This window comes from Bombyx mandarina, chromosome 17, assembly GCF_030267445.1.
Source record: "Bombyx mandarina strain Sakado chromosome 17, ASM3026744v2".
NCBI classification, from domain to species: domain Eukaryota; kingdom Metazoa; phylum Arthropoda; class Insecta; order Lepidoptera; family Bombycidae; genus Bombyx; species Bombyx mandarina.
The window spans coordinates 13,095,030-13,115,664 of record NC_143223.1 but is presented as its reverse complement, the minus strand read 5'-3'; the positions used below and the strand labels follow the sequence as shown (position 1 = coordinate 13,115,664).

The 20,635-nt window shown below is 35.6% G+C and overlaps 4 protein-coding genes across 4 annotated transcripts in view; 1 reads left to right on the top strand and 3 right to left on the bottom strand.

Annotated features, from left to right (window-relative positions):
* Positions 1-9,457, bottom strand: part of Myo10A (unconventional myosin 10A) — a 138,836-nt gene extending 129,379 nt beyond the window's left edge. Inside the window, exon 1 of the mRNA XM_089734127.1 lies at positions 9,232-9,457. The gene's annotated coding sequence lies outside the window, so the exon portion shown is untranslated. The remainder of the gene's footprint in view (positions 1-9,231) is intronic.
* A 4,871-nt stretch (positions 9,458-14,328) lies between these two features.
* l(1)10Bb (BUD31-like protein) lies at positions 14,329-16,322 on the top strand. The gene is made up of 2 exons (XM_028177538.2): positions 14,329-14,522; positions 14,635-16,322. The coding sequence occupies exons 1-2, from the start codon at positions 14,429-14,431 to the stop codon at positions 14,973-14,975; spliced, it is 435 nt and encodes a 144-aa protein (XP_028033339.1). The 5' UTR covers positions 14,329-14,428; the 3' UTR covers positions 14,976-16,322.
* Positions 16,235-19,065, bottom strand: Inx4 (innexin 4). Its single transcript, XM_028177537.2, has 4 exons — positions 18,523-19,065; positions 18,146-18,337; positions 17,775-17,914; positions 16,235-17,298 (listed from the first exon to the last, which is right to left on the bottom strand). The coding sequence occupies exons 1-4, from the start codon at positions 18,773-18,775 to the stop codon at positions 16,768-16,770; spliced, it is 1,116 nt and encodes a 371-aa protein (XP_028033338.1). The 5' UTR covers positions 18,776-19,065; the 3' UTR covers positions 16,235-16,767.
* A 309-nt stretch (positions 19,066-19,374) lies between these two features.
* Agps (alkyldihydroxyacetonephosphate synthase) overlaps positions 19,375-20,635 on the bottom strand; it is a 37,947-nt gene continuing 36,686 nt past the window's right edge. The window contains exon 11 of the mRNA XM_028177572.2: positions 19,375-20,494. Coding sequence (XP_028033373.2) covers positions 20,307-20,494 — 188 coding nt within the window. The 3' untranslated portion in view covers positions 19,375-20,306. The remainder of the gene's footprint in view (positions 20,495-20,635) is intronic.

The following is a 20,635-nucleotide window of genomic DNA, read 5'->3' as shown; positions in this document are numbered from 1 at the left end:
GTGTGACGTGCGAACGACAGTGGGCAGGCAGGAGTGCGTGTGACGAACTAGTCTAACGGGATCCGTCGTGATTATTTTAATTTCTACAAGTTTTTACTGTTCGATTATTAACATAACTAGGCCGAATTGGGTGCGCGCGCCAAACGTTGATTATGGAAAGACGAAAGCTTTAACTCATCAGGTGCTTGTCTACTAATTAGTTTGTTCGGGTCAGCTCAGTTAAATTTGACTGGCTACGTCGGTTCCTCTCGCATCTATAGTTCAAATAAGGGCTGTTGGCGAGAAGGGGTTTTAATCGTAGGCGTTAGTAATGAGAAATAAAAAAAAAACTCAGTTGCTTTACAGTTTGGAACTGTTTTACTTATTCACCTGATTATTTACTGATACTGTAACTAAAATGAGACCTTAGAACTCATATTTCAAGGTGGGTGGCGGTATTTACGTTGTAGATGTCTATGGCCTCCGGTAACCACTTAACACTAGATGGGCTATTGCATAGAATAAAAAAAAATTAACAAAACCTATCATCATTAACGACTGGTATTGTTCTGTTTATACAGCCTCAGGTATTGAAACTTTTAGGTTCTAAAAGGTCGCGGTTGAAGAATAATTTGCACAAAAAAAAAACACATTCACCTCTGTAATGTTGGCAGCGGACGGCCGCCTTGACCGCGCACGACCGGTCACTCGCTCCTTGTATTATATAAATATATATATATATATATAGGTACGTACATTTAACAATACCTGATATCGTGTACACGTATTTAAATTTTTACTGTGTAGGTGTTAGTGCGTATTCTAAGCCAATGAGTCTCAGCATTGAGAAATGGTGATGGTTACTATAGTTCGTTAAATACAGCTTGATACGCGAGACAGTTGAACGAGTGACTTTTCGTTATCGTATCAAGCTATATCGGACAAACTATACTTTCATCAACTGTACAATTACGGGTTTTAAAGTTCACATCTCCATACATGAAGACTCGATGGGGAGACTACAGGTTCAAGGTGGTGGAAGGCAAGAGATCACGGAGCCGATCACCGACCAGCTGGACTGACAATCAAGAAACTAACTGAGTCCACCAGGGTCCAATGTACTCTAGACGCTTCGAACCGCCGGATCTGGAAGCGCATCACCAGGAAGTAATTCTCGAAAACTTTGGGAACCTAATTAATGCTTCTACATGTACATCATCAGAGCAACCACGACCACTTTGACAAGAAGAAGTAAATATTTCTTTTTAGAATTAATAAATAATAAACAGGATATTTATTACTCTCGGATTATAAATGAATTGTTTTATTGCTCTAGCCAATTGGACTAGTTTACAGCTTACTGTGTATTAAGTAGTAACGGGAGCCCCTAAGCATCACAAGACCCAACATGAACCAACACCGGTTGTTATGACACATTGACTCGTCTTGCTCATACAATTACGTTCTATGCGCAATCAAACGGCAATAGAAAAATAATTATATAACTATGTGATCGTTTTTTTTTTCTTGTCGAGTCCGTATCTCCTACGAGGCTCCCGCGCCAGATGTTGGAAGCGGACCGCGGGCCCAAGGGATGGACTTTTGCGCCCTACCCACTAAGCGACTCCCCTGCACTCTTGCCCAGGCCCCTGATCCCCCGAGCCCGTGAATGGTTACAGATACGTGTGACTTAACTGTGCTACAGAATATACACTAGAACATTACAATTAGCTACTAATGACATATGACATCTGGGCTGTGATTGGTGTTTGAATTAATACATTTTAATTGGTAATTTTAAATACAAATCTGGAACATTCCACAAATTAGTGATCGGATGATCATTTTAAGTCAATTAACAGATTTATAAGCCATTTCTAATTTATTGTTATTATTATTAATATTCATCAGTTTTCTATTGGGTTTGACAGCAGAATTTTTAAGGAAACTGGCTCAGGGTCCACAACCTTTAAAGTGGTGACTTTCGAATTTACTTGGTTGAGATGAGGCAGATGTCTCCTGATTAGATCATTTAGGAAAGCCCCATTTAAATCCTCTTTAAATAATTGAGTCACTACAAAACTGCTATCCATCCACATTTCCAGTGAAAAATGACTAATACATTTTATCTTTGCCAAGATTGCCCCTTCAATTAAAAAAAATTTTTTGGAGCATTCTGGCCAAAGCGCTCGTTAAATTGATAGCCACAACCAACTAATAATACAGGTCATAAACAAAACAAGGCTGTCAACTATATTGAGGACGTATTGTGAATGGAAGCTGCGTACGAGAAAGCAACTCCTTAGTTGCATTTGAGTTCACTGTTCGATTGACATTTCGTTGGCGCGTGTTGGTATGCGCGCCGCCGCCTAATTAGGACGTCGCATGTGCCTATTTAAATGTTTGTCGTGTGCCTATTTTTTTTTTCGCAATTCGTACGGTAGTTTTGTTATATCTTAATCCGCAATAGGATAAATGTTTGCAATCGGTGGCAGTATACGAAAGAAGCGCGGCGTGATATTTTAGTTTCGACTTTAAAAAAAAAAGTTGGTCTTAAGTTTAAAAAAAATATATATTTTTTAAAATATGTTGAGATTTTTTTACATGTATTGCGCTATTTTTATAAATTAATACAACGCCACCATGCCCAGTAGTATAATTTCAAAGATAGCGCTAAGTTCATCTCGGCAGAGTGCACCTCGTTTACAAACTACTTTTTTATTTTATAGTTTAATTATTACTGGTAGCCCTGAGGCCTTTCCAGTTTCAGCAGGACAGGTGGGGAAGCAAAGGTTCAGCCAGAAGGGGCGGGATTAGCTAACAGCTACCCGAGCAACTCGGAAGGAGACATAACAACTCGAGAGCAGTTGCTTCGCGGATGAATCTACCGGATCGTAATCGCGACCCGCTGAGAAGTTCCGACGAAAAAACTCAGAGGGCTGATGCATGGGTTAGGTTGGGGACGATCTCGACAAGGGACGAACCCTTGTCGAGTTCGACGAGTATGATTACCGGGGTCTCTAAGCCGGTTTCTAGTGTTAGAGCTGAAGGAGTCTAATGCAAGGGTTATTGGAACTGATGGATCCGTAAGGAAGTTAACAAACTACTACTTTAATTGCAGTATTATGCCATTTTCAACACTGCGCTATTTTGATGAGTTTTGATTTGTTAGCTTTCTACTTACAGCTGGACGTTTTTTCAACTTGTACCCTTATAACAGTGGTCGGCAATACGCGGCTCGTGAGCCTCCGCGACCCTTTGAATCCTCGACCACGGCTCTTCCACGAAATGTTTAGTTCAGGCACGGAATATTACTTATTATCTTGCCTTCTCAAAGACAACTAAACAACTTTGAAAGACAAGGCTATAAAAATATATTATGTTAAAAAAATGACTGAATAACTTTCAATTATGTTTATATCTGTATTTGCCCCTTTGGACTGCCGACTAATGAAGGCCCTATAAGATAGTTTTTCTTATCTATACTAATATTATAAAGAGGAAAGATTTGTTTGTTTGTTTGTTTCGAATAGGCTCCGAAACTACTGGACCGATTTGAAAAATTCTTTTTCCATTAGAAGCCGACATTGTCCCAAATGAACATAGGCTACTTTATTTTCATTTTTTTTTTATTTTTTTTTTTTTGTTTCATGTGTGTTTTAATGTTTCCGAAGCGAAGCGAGGGCGGGTCGCTAGTCCTCTATATTGAAAACAGAATTCATTTGATAGCGTTTTATGAACTATTCGCCGGCAGCTTTAGACGAAGCGAGTTGTACGTGATTTATCACGGTTACTGTAAAATTCTATAATATTGTTATTGCGTTGTTCTTCATTGTTCGATGGATAAAATAATTTGTTTTCATTAAATATCTTAAGTCAAATAAACTCACGACAAATTACAATGTAATAACGGCTATCTTTATACCGGAACTAAAGATAGGCAGTATGATTATACAAACCTGTGCCAGCAGAGACCATGTATGCGCGTGTGCACACAGCCTTATCTCGTCCAGTAGAGCGTTCTTACGAACTTTGTAAACTGTTTCCAAAATATAGCATAGAAAACAATCTTTATCCTTTCATCTCAGGCTATGACATTCACTTACGTGCGTGGCTAACCCGTTAGTGTTTGTGAAATATATTTCGAACGTTGTCTGCTTCTAAAGATATGTTGTGTTGCACAACTGGTTGGGCCGGTGTGGCCGCGAATAATTATTAAATTCGTTTTAAAATCTGAATAAATAAGGTCGAAAATTTAATCCACAAAAACGCCCGTCATGGTAAACATTAACATCGACTTTAGGTCCAAAACCGTTTGCTTCTTTCGCCACTTTCATTCATACGTCGCAGGCACACTCGTATGTCTATAGTTTTATGCAGGACTTTAAAAAAAAAAGTTGTAATCGTGACGTAATCATTTCACTTCTGATTATATCGTAATTTGTTTACTACATTACATTACGTTAATCATTACAGTCATTGAATAAAAAGGTTTTAAGTTTCTACTTTTAATGGTACTTAAGTTTATAGTTTATTTTACAGTTATTGTGTTTTGTACAAAACACAACAAGTAGATATTAAGTCAATATTATTCAATATTTAAAATTACAGTAAACTTTTTTTTATTAAGTTTAAAGACGAATCATGAACATAGCCAATGCCGTAATTAAAAACAAAAAATACATAAATGATTTTTTGTTCTTGCTGAGATTCCAGTTAACAGCAAGTTAATTAACTAAAAACATAATAAATAAATAAATACCGCAAATTCTAGAAGTCAACTTAACACACATAAAATTGAATCTCTTAAATTTCACAGATAAAAAATGTTTGTTACAAATTATTATCGAGCTCCGAAATCAAATTTTAATTGCAGATGCGTGCATGCGTCTAATTCAGGAGCAGTGAGATATCGAACTAGCTCCGAAGACGAAATAAATCGGTGAAAACCCGTTAACCAGTCTAACGTCCATTATTGATGAGCATCATCAAACGCTTTCTACGCTTGTCTCTCGACACGACACATCGGAATTACTTAAAATTTGTATCTGTTCTAAATCATGGCTGGTCAACGAATGATATTTAAATAATTTAACCAATATTATTCGAAGTTTTGCCAATTTTTAGCAAGTCTTTTGAAAAAGTATAGAGGTCATCTTACTGGTGGTAGGACCTCTTTACTGGTGGTAGGACCTCTTTACTGGTGGTAGGACCTCTTTACTGGTGGTAGGACCTCTTGTGAGTCCGCACGGGTAGGTACCACCACCCTGCCTATTTCTGCCGTGAAGCAGTAATGCGTTTCGGTTTGAAGGGTGGGGCAGCCGTTGTAACTATAATTGAGACCCTTAGAACTTATATCTCAAGATGGGTGGCGCATTTACGTTGTAGATGTCTATGGGCTCCAGTAACCACTTAACACCAGGTGGGCTGTGAGTTCGTCCACTCATCTAAGCAATAAAAAAAATTAAAAAAAATTGAGGAGTTGCAAAGTCAATGTTTCGCATTTGTATTAGTTAGACTCTGAAGTAGTTGGATGAAGGGACTTACTACAGCTCAAGGTTGCTCAAGGATGACTGTATTCTTGCGGCGCCATTGTTTCCAGTGTCGAGCTTATAATAATCTTCAAATATTATTTATTACAATACAATATTATTATATTCTGTTATTTGGAAAAATTATGTGTAGCGAAACGAGAGAAAGTTAACTTATTTGAGTCTGTAAACAATTGGGATGAAATTATATGAAATGATATGAGAAGCCACGTCCAGCGGCTTTATTTCATTTTTCCACACTGATACACTTTCACAATTTCTAAAAGGTTAATAAGTCGGATCATTACTGTACATTTGAAGCTTAAGAAACTCCTTCGCTTCGCATTTTCCCGCCAAAAAGTCCGACAGTAAACGCTACAATTTACGTTGTGTTATCTATGGACTCAAGTATCTATTTAACTACTAGGCTTTTGAGTTGATTTCCTATCATAAAGAAAAAATTAAAAAGAACCAGCATCATAATCACCATAGTTGTTTTGATACAATTAGTGTTCGCCCAATGACCGATATTTACTGACACCTCAATTTAGGTATTCATCTTATCTATTTATTACAGTTAATCTTTTGTTTTTATTTTGAAAAAGCATTACCGTTTTCAATTTTTTGTTGGTAAATTTAAGCACTTAAATAGTTACTAAATAAAACAAAACAGAAAAAGGAAAAAGGTTGAAAAACGGAAGTGAAAAAGTGCTTAGCTGTTTTGTCTTTTGAAGAGATTATACCTACATACAAATTTTGGGACATTTAAACACGACATTGAGACACGAATAAGGAGAAAGCAAAATCTGTTGATAAGAAAAACGTCAAACAGAAAAAGAAAATGTTACTTTAAAGTATTTACGTGTTTATTATACAGTTATAAGCGTAGATTTTCAAAAACCTTCACAGCTGGTATGCACACCTCATACAGTCAAGCTGTCTACGAGTAGATTATAATTAGGTGTTACACGGTGTTCGGCATTGACCTTATTTCTATACTGTTTAGTACTCACGACTTGCGAAATATTTGTCTTATCCTTTTAAATCTCTAGATATTCTCTGGAGAAGTTTTTATTTGATTAATGATTTAATTTAAACTCCAATAGAATTGTGCACGTTCATTAAAATAGACGTCAATGTTTCCATTTTAGAATACCAGGTGAAAATCGCGGGAAATCTTAAAACATTTATTTTCACAATATATGATCAATCTATCACTATACTTATAAGTTATGTGTATTGTGTACCGAATATTTCAACGCAATTTTCGCCAAAATCGAGAGGATCGATTAATTTGAAACTTTGAAACAAACGTATCGAAATTAAATACCGATGATAATATAATTATTGTCCTGCACTGCCGAGTACAGACCAGAACAATCAGAAAAAAAAGGTTTAAATTTTGTTCGGTTTGATCTTTACTACCAACTTTGACGAATGGTTCCACCAAATGATACACCAATACCTGCATGTTCACGTTTTAAAACCAACATTACTGTGCTAAAATTTTCCAAAAAAATTTATTATATGAATTGGTCACATCAAACAGTATGTTTACAATAAACGTATTTTCATTGCCCTTGTAGGTAGACGAGCATACGGCCCACCTGATTGAGAGTTGTTAGCGTCGCCCATGGACGTCAGCAATGCCACGGACGCAGCCACGCCGCTGCCTACAATCAAGTACTATCCACAAATTTCGTTTGAAAAAACTTAACATTGCTTCTAAAAATACTTGACTAAACTAAAATATGCCCGGACGATGGTACTATCTCAAAGAATACTTTGGAACCTTTTGAACTTGGAATTAAATTTGAATACCTTGGAACTTTAATTGGTGGTAGGACGTCTTGTGAGTTCGCGCGGGTAGGCACCACCACCCTGCCTATTTTTGCTGTGAAGCAGTAATGCGTTTCACGTTGAAGGGAGGAACAGGCGTTGCACTGCAAAACTGACACAACTGATATCTCAAGATGGGTGGCGGCATTTACGTTGTAAATATATGTGGGCCCCGGTAACCACTTAACACCAGGTAAGCTCGTCCTCCCATCTAAGCAATAAAAAACAACTCAGGTATTTATGTGTAGAACTGACTATAGTCGTAAAAAAGCAAGGACCAGTTGTACAGTTGTGTTGTGCCAATTACAAGGGCGTTATCGTTTGTGTTCCAAACCGGAATTCATAGTCTTAGCTTTGCATGTACCTATTAGTGGAGTCAAATTTGCTGCAGCTGTATTATCTACATTCTTAAACTATGCACTACTTATTTTAATAAATTCGTGAAATCACAAACTATAAATCAATAATGGGAACTTTCTTTTTTTGTTTTTTTTTTATTGCTTAAATAGATGGACGAGCTCACAGCCCACCTGGTGTTATATGGTAAAGTTACAACGGCTGCCCCACCCTTCAAACTAAAACGCATTACTGCTTCACGGCTGAAATAGGCAGGGTGGTGGGTACCTACCCGCGCGGACTCACAAGAGGTCCTACCACCATTAAAGAACTATGGCAACCAAAAACTGATACATACTCACACAAACAGCAAATAAACTTGTTTATCGCATTAATGTTTAGCACGATGTGGGAATCGAACCGACGACCTTCAGCCCAGCAGCCACTGAGTTAGCTCAATTAAAATTATTGCATCTTATGTAGCTTACTACCATCGAACGTAGACGGACTGAAGTCAAAAACTGCGATAAGTTATTTTAAAAGTTCAAGTATTGCGATGATATATTGCAAGCTTTATCTTTGGCAACGCGCTGTATATGGGTGAAGTTCCCTCTTTTTTCTTTATCTACCTATGCTGATAGCCTTGAGTGGCTATACAGCTTTTCCCTAGCGTGTAGGTGAGCTCTCGGGGCTCAAACCGGAGGTGGAGTTCTCAGTGATAATAATTAACTCTGTTCCGGTGGCGGGTAGTGCCGTCTCTTAAGATTACGTGATTTACTTTAATAATTTCTCAAAGCACTACCCCATACTGTTGTTAGTTTGTACAAATTTTTTAACCCTCAGACACAGCCCACTGAGTTTCTCGCCGGATCTTCTCAGTGGGTCACGTCTCCGATCCGGTGGTAGATTCTGCGAAGCACGGCTCTTGCTAGGGTTCGTGTTAGCAACGTCGTCAGGTTTGAGCCCCGCGAGCTCACCTACTAGTTAAGGTTACGCTGAAATAGCCTCTCAAGGCTATCAGCTTAGGTAGGATAAAAAAAAAAATTATTAATTTCAAGATGATTTAAACACTTAATCTTGTGGTATTATGATAATTTTGATTTTGTGTCGATCGAATAATGCAAAAATAGTTCAGATTCTATTCGATTAACAATATTACCTTACAAAGCACCGACCATTAGCGTACAAACAAACCTATTTGTTGGCTTGGCGAACGGATTTGATATCAACTTCCGCGAGAATCGGAAATCGGGGAAACTTAACGGTGTCCTTCGAGCATCGGACGTATGGTTACCCTATTATTGGGTAATAATTAATTTATTTTATAAATAGACTATTTTTTCTGTGATATTTACGTAATAAATAAAATAATAATTTAGATTTAAATAAATATTGAAGAATAGCAATTTCTAACTGTACAATCCCTCTTAGATTCGCAGCCATATTTATAGTGTTGAATGTTTAAAAAAAAGTAAGTAACATGTATAACGCAAAATCAACGTCACCCAGACACGTAGGTAGGTACCTACAACTCGAGACAACTTACAGGTAAATAAGCGACGATACACCGGAGTTCCTTGAAAACCTTCGTCAACTCTCACAAAACTTCATAACAAACCACATAAAACACAATTGTCGCAATATTATTCACTTATCGATAAATAGATAAACACTTTTGATTGAGCAATATTCACACATATTTTGTTGTTTCGTTTTGGCAATCGTCACTCCGCGGTCACCACAACGCTCTCCGAGACAAATAAAATGACTGCTTACTTTTGCTTCGCTCGTGGTTTGGTGCGCGAGCGCAACACCGCATTCCACGAGTACTAACTGCTAATCGAGGCACGTAAACTGTAGTTCTCTCTCTCTAACTTAACTGGGATTGCGCGGAGAAAAGAGGATGCGAGATCTGCGTTTGTTTCTATGTTGATAGGTAGACCCGTTATTCATACCTATGCGCGTATATTTTAATGAAAAATAATAAAAAAAATGTGAATAAAAATTACAAATTCTACGTAATTGACCACTTAGTTCTAAAAAACTAGGTAAAATTTAGTCATAGGTGGATTAGTAGGTACTTATAAATTTATGACACAATATAATATTTTGATTAATAAAAGTAAATGTATTTTTTCAATTAACTATGCTTTACTTTCCTAATCAACTACAGATTCTTAGGTACCTACTTGTATATTGTATAATCACCGTTTCACAACCATTAAAAGAAACAAGAAATTGCATGTAAATAAAATATCTTTCATAAAAATTAAATTCTTGTAGAACAAGTTATTCTGTGTAGCAATAGCAATGTAATCACTTAACAAATAAAATCATTCGATGTTATGTCATCCATAGTTTCCACACTAGATGTACAGCGTGCGAAAGTTTATCAAACTCTTCAATCAAAGAATTTTAACACTCACAACACACTTTCTTTACATTTATTTTATGAACAATTTGTCAGAGAAATAACTCAAATTCTTGACTATTTCTCGAATTATATAATTACAGGTATCATTTCTGCATTGTGCAATCCCATCAGGCTAGGTAGTAATACCCAAAATATGCTATAAAGGCAGTAGTAGTACTTGGATTTTTTTTTAATAATAAATCAGTACCAATAGCAGTGGCATTTTAAAATTAATACATACATAGTTCTAAACAGTCAAAACCTTTAAACAAAACGCCTGTTGTGAGTTTCAAGCAGAAAAAATATTATGATCGATAGAGCTTTTAAAAAGATGTCGGCTAGAAAATTAGATATATGTATACATTGTGGTACTTTTTTTCAAAAAAGGAGACAAAACTCTTTTAAAGAACTATAGACCAATCTCCCTCCTGAACCACATCTATAAGTTGTTCTCACGAGTCATCACAAATCGCCTGGCAAGAAAGTTCGACGAATTTCAGCCTCCAGAGCAGGCTGGGTTTCGGAGCGGCTATGGAACCATAGACCACATACAAACAGTGCGGCAGCTTATAGAAAAGACCACAGAATATAATCGGCCCCTGTGTTTAGCATTCGTGGATTATGAGAAGGCTTTCGACTCCATCGAGACTTGGTCTGTTCTGGACTCTCTGCGGCGATGCCAGGTAGACCATCGCTATGTCCAGGTGTTGAAATGCCTTTACGACTGTGCCACGATGAATGTTCGAGTACAGAATCAGCAGTCTAACCCTATCCAATTGCGTAGGGGAGTGAGACAGGGGGATGTCATTTCCCCGAAACTGTTTACTAACGCATTGGAAGATATGTTTAAGACGCTGAACTGGAAAAAGATGGGCATAAACATTAATGGCCAGTACATTTCACACTTGCGGTTTGCAGATGACATAGTTCTCATGGCGGAATCGTTGCAAGATCTGCAGCAGATGCTGAACGGCTTAGCAGATTCTTCACGACGAATTGGACTACGGATGAACATGGATAAAACCAAAGTGATGTTCAATGGTTACATTAGCCCGGGTCCGATCGTCGTAAAGGGCTGCCCGCTTGAAGCTGTTGATGAATATTTATACCTCGGGCAGACGCTGCAGATGGGTAAACACAGCTTGGAGAGGGAAGTCAAGAGAAGGATCCAACTGGGCTGGGCGGCGTTCGGCAAACTGCGTGGAGTCTTTTCATCGCACATACCACAGTGCCTTAAAACGAAAGTTTTTAACCAGTGCGTCCTGCCGGTAATGACTTACGGAGCCGAAACGTGGACACTCACAGTAAGGTTGGTCCGTCAGCTCAAAGTCGCTCAGCGAGCCATGGAAAGAGCCATGCTCGGAGTTTCTCTGAAGGATAAAATCCGGAATGAGATTATTCGACAGAGAACTAAAGTCATCGACATAGCTCAAAGAATCAGCAAGCTGAAGTGGCAGTGGGCTGGCCATATATGCCGTAGGACTGACGATCGCTGGAGCAGACGGGTGCTCGAGTGGAGACCGCGCAGCGGAAGACGTAACGTGGGACGCCCCCTGGCTAGATGGTGCGATGACCTCCGCACGGTGGCCGGAAAGAAGTGGATGAGGAGAGCAGCAGACCGGGCTCAGTGGTGTAGATTGGGAGAGGCCTATGTCCAGCAGTGGACGACTGTGGGCTGTTGATGATGATGATGATGATGATGATACATTTTTTATTCTTTTTTTTAATTATCTTTTTAGAAAAGCCCGAAGGCCTTTCTAGTTTCATTAGGACAGATGGGCGAGCAAAGGCCCTGCCAGGAGGAATGGAATTTGTTAACAGCTGCCCGAGCGCCTCTAAAGGAGACCTAAAAACTCAAAAGCAGCTGCTTTGCGAATGAATCTGCTACCGGATCGGAATCGCAAATCGCTGAGAAGATTTTAAAGTCATCGTGGTCTAAAGGATAAGACGTTGATGCACCGGTTTACGAATCCCAGGCGGGTACCAATTTTTATAATGAAATACGTACTCAACAAATATTCACGATTGACTTCCACGGTGAAGGAATAACATCGTGTGATAAAAATCAAACCCGCAAAAATTATAATTTGCGTAATTACTGGTGATAGGACCTCTTGTGAGTTCGCGCGGGTAGGTACCACCACCCTGCCTATTTCTGCCGTGAAGCGGTAATGCGTTTCGGTTTGAAGGGCGGGGCAGCCGTTGTAACTATACTTGAGACCTTAGAATTTATATCTCAAGGTGGGTGGCGCATTTACGTTGTCGATGTCTATGGGTTCCAGTAAACACTTAACACCAGGTGGGCTGTGAGCTCGCCCACCCATCTAAGCAATAAAAAAAACTTTACTAGTATTGTTATTTAAATATGTACAACTAAAACAAAAACATAAAAAATAATGTGTACTCGTAAAAAAAAGATTAAGATATAAATCAATCGATTAAGATATAAAAAAAATTAAGATATAAATAAAATCGGTTATTTAAAAAAATAATCGATATATGAATTTCATGTAATTATTTTTCTTTATACTGACAACACTGAATTCAATCTGACTGACTGATACTTCGCTTGCTGCTTGTGGTGTTGTGCTTGCGTACAAAATGGATGTGTTTTGATTTTTCTTCGATTTATTTTACTTTTATCAATAACGTTTCATACTACGACTAAAAAACATTGTGTGAATTGTGGTTTTACCCTGACCGAGATTTAAAACCGTGTATATGCTCTCCTTTGCTATTTTTAGATGATACTAATTGTGTATGAAGATGAAGAAAATATAGATATTTAATGAATTAAGTGTGTTTTTATACCCTATTGGATAAAAATACATTAGGAACATCTTAAACATTAAGAAAAGAAAAGTTCTTGAAGTATCTCACAATCCGACACTTATTTATATAGAAAATTAACCTCAAAACGAGTTTTTATTTTTATTATATTTTTTATAATAGTGGCGTCAATTTCAATATATTTTTTAGATATCCAATACATTTAAGAATTTGAATCAGTACATTTTTATAGTAATATTTGATGTCCATCTTGGGCCTAGCACACTATGGAGAGTGGGCAATCCCCTTTGCACGCTTAAATGTGAATATATTGTTGAGGTGGAATCCGGATTTCCACAAAACTTGAAAGATAAACCAGTAATAAATGCCGATATTTAAAAAAATGAAATATATCCTTTTTAAATATCATCATCACACGTTTTGTTTTTCACCCAAAATTAACATCTTACTCCTGGGCTCGTTCTGTTCTTTAGACGGACTGAATTTATTAGAATAAATGGTAAATTAGACACATTACTCTCCGTGGCATTAGTATCTCTGATTATTCAGTTATTCTTTGGTATTACATATCTATCCCCTTAATTCCTATTCAGGATACCATTGATTTTGGAGTACAGTACTACCAAAAAACTACGCTCTCGTGTTGAAATTTATTTCCGCTATTTAATGCCGCTATCAACCTCGAGATCTACCGTTCGAAGATTTAATTTTGTTGTCTAATGGCTGTCTAGCCTTTCATTCCCTAACGAAAAACAGTGTGGCGTTACAAATAAACAGGATCGTGGTGGTACCTACTTGTGGAGGCTCTAACTCTCTACCACAAGTAATCAAGAAAATTTAAAGTTATCATCGTTCAATATGAATAAGCGCCAGGCTTATTCATATTGAACGATGATAACTTTGCCATCGCTGATTATTGGCACGTTCGAAACGTTTTGTCCTGTTGTGTAAAAAAGTACAAATTTAAAAAAGTTGATAATCCGACCGACAACCTTGAAAAATTGGCTGTAGTGGGCAAGGTAGAAGGTAAAAGACCCACCGGCCGGCCGCCAAACCATTGGTCAGATCAGGTAACTGCGCTCACTGGACTCTCTGTTGCGACCGCCCTGAGATAAGTCTAAAACTGAAGGAAATTGAAGCTGATGGTACAAGTAGCCATAAAGGGCTTTCAGGGACACGACCTTCCACAATGAAGTATGCGACTAAGAAGAAGAAGATAATCCGACCGTTAAGATAGGCGAGGGAGGACATAATAGTTGGACATAGTTTCTAAAGGCCATTGAAATCTCAGTAAATTAAATCCATTATGGTAAGAGGTTTCATTTAATTCTGCTCAATTCCCTTTTCAAATAGATCTTCTTCGACCTTTACAACATGTATGGGCTAATTTCCTTTTACCCGTTCTAAAAAATATCACGCCCAACTGTCATTCATGTCGCCTGTCACAAATTTAGAAACACGGACTGTTTTACGTTGTAGAGTAAATGAAAATTGAATTTCTTTAAATCTTAGAAGCCGATTTTGTTAAAGATATTATAAAATGCCTAAGGTTCGTCGCAGTAGGAAACCACCACCAGAAGGATGGGAATTAATTGAGCCAACACTTGAGGAACTTGAACAGAAAATGCGAGAAGGTATTGAACATAGCCTCAACAAAATATTGTTGTTTTATTTAAAAACAATGATAACCTAAAAATATTGGATATGTTCCTTGAAATGATGTTACTCGCTTAAATATATTTTCAGCCGAAACTGAACCGCACGAAGGGAAACGAAAACAAGAATCCTTATGGCCAATTTTCAAAATACATCATCAGAAATCACGTTACATCTATGACTTATTTTACAGACGTAAGGCCATTAGCAGAGAACTTTACCAATATTGCTTAAATGAAAAAATAGCTGACGCCAATCTTATAGCGAAATGGAAAAAGACTGGGTATGAAAATTTGTGTTGTCTTCGCTGCATACAAACTAGAGATACAAATTTTGCAACTAATTGTATATGTAGAGTTCCGAAGAGTAAGCTGGAAGAGGGAAGGATTGTTGAATGTGTCCATTGTGGTTGCAGAGGTTGTTCAGGATAGAAATTAATAAAGTACTTGAAGGACTAGTGTTGTAATTTAATTTGAAAGAAAAAAATATAAGGTACTTTTTTTATTGATAAAGGTACTCTTTTGTATGACTTGTATTGATATAGGTATGTGTGGTTCTGAGTATAAAATTTGAGTACACAAGCGTACATCCACGGTCTTGGATTTGATTGATAATGAAATTAGTAGAATTTAAACTATACAATATTTCTTCCAGTTTTTGATTGTTTGATAATTAAAACTACTGACTGATCTCAGTTTTAATGTAAAACTAAAGTGGTGAAACTGAATTAGATTATTGTGAAGCTTGCTCCAATTCATGAAAACTATATTGTGACTAAGTGGTATTGTTTCAGTTTTTATATTAATCAACTGTTATGCGCTTAAGCATTACTTTTGAATGAGTTTTATTCTACATTAATGTAGATTAAATAATAATAACAGCTGTTATTGAGACACTTTTTTTTTTCAAATGTTGAACTGGACTAATTTTCATAAAACATTATGTAACTGTACTTTATTGTAATGGCAATATTTTAAGTCATGTTTATAAACACATATACTCACTCATACTCAAAATTTGATTAAATTTTTTTTTTAATTTTCCTATTGAACTTTAAACTTTTCTATTTTCTTTTACTTATGAGACGTCAATGTGCAATTAACAAATATAAACAATGTACTAATAAAAATAAAGGTGATAAAATTGAGGACTATTCAGAAATTATCACTTTCAATTCGATGTCAAAATGTTGATATGTATAAAAATCTATTGCTTTAGCAAACTTAAGCAGATGATTGTTTAAAATAGAAGAGACTCAATATAACCTGTCCCCAATATTTACGAAATTTTCACATTACATATTCACATTTGCTTAGATTTTTCATTGCATTATAAACTTGTAACTGCTTCTATTTCACATTTGTATTGATTTACATAATCCGATGACTTCACGGCCTGCCTGATATTAAGTGATCTCCGAAGTCCAGACAAGCCAAGACGCCACCCATTTTAAAACAACCTTTAAGTCCCAAGAGTTAATTGTGACGTCTGCCTCACCCATTACGCCCCATAACGCAGGATTACGTTGCCGCAGAGATAACACAGAATTGTTACCTATTTGTGCAATCTTACAATACGACAACTAACTTTAAAAAATCTATTCCCTTGGGAATAGACTGGAAATGCAGTGGTTTGCGTCTGTTCACGCAATATTATGTGTTTGTTTTGTTGAAAAATAAAAACCCAGGTAAAACCAGTATTCTGTTATATCATTTTAATTACTTGAAAACTGTCTTAAATAAATTTTAAATCACTAAAACAAATATGAACTACTTAAACATTGTTTCATTTTGTTTTACATTATCATCAGTTATTGCTAAAAATAAAACAAAACCCTTTTGACTAAATAGACTTTAACTGAAAATAGTAAACAAAGGAACTTAAATAACAATTCTCTTCTACTTCTTTAAAGAAAATATATCAAAACATTTGTTCAACAAATGCTATAATTTCTCTTTTAGGAACTAAACAAAGTCCTCAATAACAATTTCTATAATCAGTCTTTTATGTGATTACTAATACGCACTTATTATTTAAACATTACATTCTAATCAATAGCAAGTAATCATGCAAAGTGCAAGATTTTAATTACACTAATTGTAAATTCAAAATTCTAGCAAATTCCTGAGCACAAGCTAACTGAATTATAATAATTATTTTACTGTTATTGTAGCAAATCTTAATTAAAATTAGCGACTTATTTCGAAAAACTCAAAACGTGAGTTATACCATTATAGCATTATGTTCTATTTCTTTGGCCAATTCAAGTACTAAATCCTTAAAAATTATTGGATTCATGTTCTTACCCAATAAGTGGAGAATAAACCAGTCCCCAAAACCAAATCTCTTTACAATACGTGAGACAACACTTCTTTTAACATAGCGTATTTGTCCACGTATCATTACTGTCCGCAGTGGATATAATATAAGCAAGAGAAAACGAAAAACTACTGCTAGTATCGAGAAAGCCGTTAATATAATAAGCCAGAACCAAAGAATAACAAATATCTTTTCATTAACAATATTTAAAGGTAGTACACACAATCGATCCTTTAATTCAAGAGAGCCTGAAGGTCCATAGTTTCTTAACCAGCATTTAGTGAGTTTAGGAAAAAATTCGTCCATAGGGTTGACAGAGGTGAAGTTGGTAAAATCGTTAGGTATGCGTGGGGTGTGCGTAAAAGCTGCAACTGCAGCACCATAGTTACGGAATGAACCACCAAGGAACAAGTCCAGAATAAATATTTGACCAACCTGGGGATCAAACACCAAATTCAGTTATTAAGTAGCAAAACTTTGTGCACATATTTAATATGACAATCAGAATATTGTGATATTTTTATTCTTTATTGTTAATTTGATTATACTAGTGTTTGCTCACTAGTTGCAACTAGACCATAATCACTGATACCCGAATCTTGATGCAATTCGATTGAATTTTTAAATGATATGTTAATACATAGCATTTAAAATAGTATTGACATATCATATCATTAATCTGTTTGCCAAACCATTCTTTTATTAATAAAAACAGAGGAGAACTGTCTTGTCTTTTGCTATTTTGCCTATTGTCTTTTAATTTAATTTGACAATATCAGAATTTTTTGATCAAATGTGTTTATCGCATCAATGCTAATAATACCACTATATTTTACAAGCAATTAAAACTACTATTAAAATTAAAAAAATGTTTGTGTCATCATTTTTAATTTAAGAATAAATAAACTTACCACATTTACAAGGTTCAGTAGCTCACAAAATGCATAACGCAGGGCATACATATTATGAGTATACATATTTGTGTAATTAAAATATGAGACAAGTTCTTTGCGCCTGAACTCTGACCAATCCTTCGAAACCATTGGACTGCCTGTAAAGTTTTACTACTTAGTATACTGATTACTTAAATTATTGCTAGCTTTTTATTGAATTTGTGTAATTTTACTGTACTTTGAAGAGTTAAGGAGATGAGAGGTGCTTGTCTCTTAATAAATGAAATAGGTAATTTAATTTTTCCTTTGTCTAACAAATTAAGTTAATTGGCACTTCAGTTACCATTGTTTTTTCTCATTTAAAATATCTAAATTTATAAAAATCTTACTAAGATCAGCTGCCAGTGCCTTCAGCCTGCCTCCTTCCCACATTTTCCACAGGTATCGAGGAGCATAAAACATGGTGGCTTGACCAAGTAGTACAAAACACACCCACTGGTAGTAAGTGTGTTTGATCTGCTCATCATCGTCGGACTTAGCCGGTCCTACTCCTACATATGCCATGTGCCTGCCTTCAACACCTGGAAATTTGTTCAATATTTTATGTTTTTATTGATTGATATTTTATCGATGCCTATTGAAATTAGAATGTAATTTTTGCAAATTTCAACAAGGCGAACTAAGTTCATAAAAAGTCTGTAAAAAATGTGATTTACTTAATTTTATTAGGTACTTGATATAATTAAAATCAATATTATGTACGAACCTAAAAGCTGGCTCTTCAGCGTGTATGTTCCATATATCCAACAATAACTGTTCACGGCGTCCTTATCATTGCCTTTATCATTGCCGCTCATACAATGTATGGGCTCTCCGAAAAACTGCTTTGAAGTCACAAGAAGTGTAAACACCAATAATATTATGACTGTGAGCTTGTAATGCATTCGAAAAATATTATTATCAGTACATACATTCTCAAATTTCAAAAATGAACGAAAAGGCATGAAAAGATCAATCATCTTGACTTAATTTACTATGCACGTATCTGTTGTAACAAATTTATCTTCAAGATACCCGCGTAAACGCAAGCTTCATTAAATTTCCATCTTAAAATTAAACAATATTAGAGAACCAATTATTGAGTGGCAACAGGAAGTGAATTCTTTTGAGTTTTATTAAAATTTCAAAACGGAAGTATAAATGAATGACATCGAAAATAATCACATTGACTTCAAAGGATTAAAAGGTAAGGAATTTGAATATTATTTGCCAAAATAAATATTATGAAATCGCTTTATTCGTACACTAATTTTATTAGTAGGTAAATAAAGGAAAACATTAAGGATGGTAGATTTGCTTAATATAAAGTTGATCACTTTATTACGAGAATAAAATTGCAAACTTTTCGTTCGATTTGATGTTCGTTTTCAAACTGAAGAATCACAATAAACGATCCATGTCATGCAGGTTCACTGAAGTATGAAACCTATATACCTAGTACTTAATAGATATATGTTCAGGTTAAGTAAAACTAGGAATGACTAGAATTATACCACATAAAGTAATTTATATCCAAGAAATTGGATTAAGTGTTTTTGGTATTAAAAAGGCAGCGTATAAAAAGAATCATTTATTGGACTACACCACAAACGCACACATTTCTAGAACAATACAGTTTTAATTAATAATATAAAAAACGATAACTGATTATCGGGAATGTTAAAGTACATTACATTAAATGGCATTGCTTTCATAAATGTGCTGTAAATTAATTAATGATGCGCTAAAATTTGTAATAATAAAAATAGTGGTAAGTATGGGTATTTTTTTAAGTTAAATTTTCTTAAACTTGAACAAATATTACAATAATAATTTACATCTTTGGTCTTGATTCCATATATTGAATTAGAGCTTTATATTTCCTATTAGACATAGTAGTATGTGCAATATATAAATTTGTATAATTTTTAGTAAGTGAGCAATTTTTATCAAAACTGCTAAAACGACCCTATAGAAGGCACGATTTGGCATTTAGCTACTGCAGCTATTCGTGCTGTATTTATGTGTTTTTTTACGTTACTATCCATTTCAATTTATGCAAGCTTATAATTAATGTAATCTTGTATAAGAATCGAATTTTCTAACTACCCATTACTAAGAGTTCAAACATAATGAAAATGAACATAGTGCTTATGAAATAAATAATATTTTGATTTTAATTAATTTGAATCGGGTCACATGATACAGGCGCAAAAATTTTTAACTTCAACTTTTACATACAATGAGAAGACTTTATTGTTACTGTTCTATTCTGTATTTATGAATATGCAAAATAATAGATTTCTTAAAATTATTAAAAACACCCACTTCCTCAACGGTTATTTTCTGTTAATACATTCTATACGCCCAAGACTCGTCAGTTTAAGTCGTCATACCGAGCCTTCACCGACTCGTCGCTTACAATATTCCGAACAACCAACCATAAACCCTTAATAACGAAGTTGAATAACTTCTGCAGTAATTAAAATCGCCTTCCACATCACAAACAGCTCATAGTTTACTTTTGGCGCTATGTTCGGTGTTGTGCTCTTCAAAGGCCATATTGCCGACTGCAAATATGTTCTGCGGATCTAAGGCGTTCTTAGCTGCCAGTAGCAATTGACGGCCGGGTTCGCTCACGGTCTCGGCGTACCATTTCTTTCTTAATTTTCCGACGCCATGATGGTGCGATATCGACCCTGTAATTTAATCGTACGTTTTTACGTGAGAAATGTGAGTTAATTTTATTTATTTCAACAAACATTTATAATTAATTATCTTCGTTTATATTTTCCTCTCAAATTTTCGAAGACCATCAAAATTACTCTTAAAATCTGTTT

Bases quoted from the DNA above. Each gene is read 5' to 3' on its own strand.
- Inx4 (XM_028177537.2), bottom strand. From the start codon at position 18,775: ATGATTGATCTTTTCATGCCTTTTCGTTCATTTTTGAAATTTGAGAAT. The intron at 18,338-18,522 runs GTTCGTACATAA...ACAAATTTCCAG, and splicing joins GCTGAAGAGCCAGCTTTTAG to GTGTTGAAGGCAGGCACATG. The intron at 17,915-18,145 runs GTAAGATTTTTA...AAAACTTTACAG, and splicing joins GGCACTGGCAGCTGATCTTA to GCAGTCCAATGGTTTCGAAG.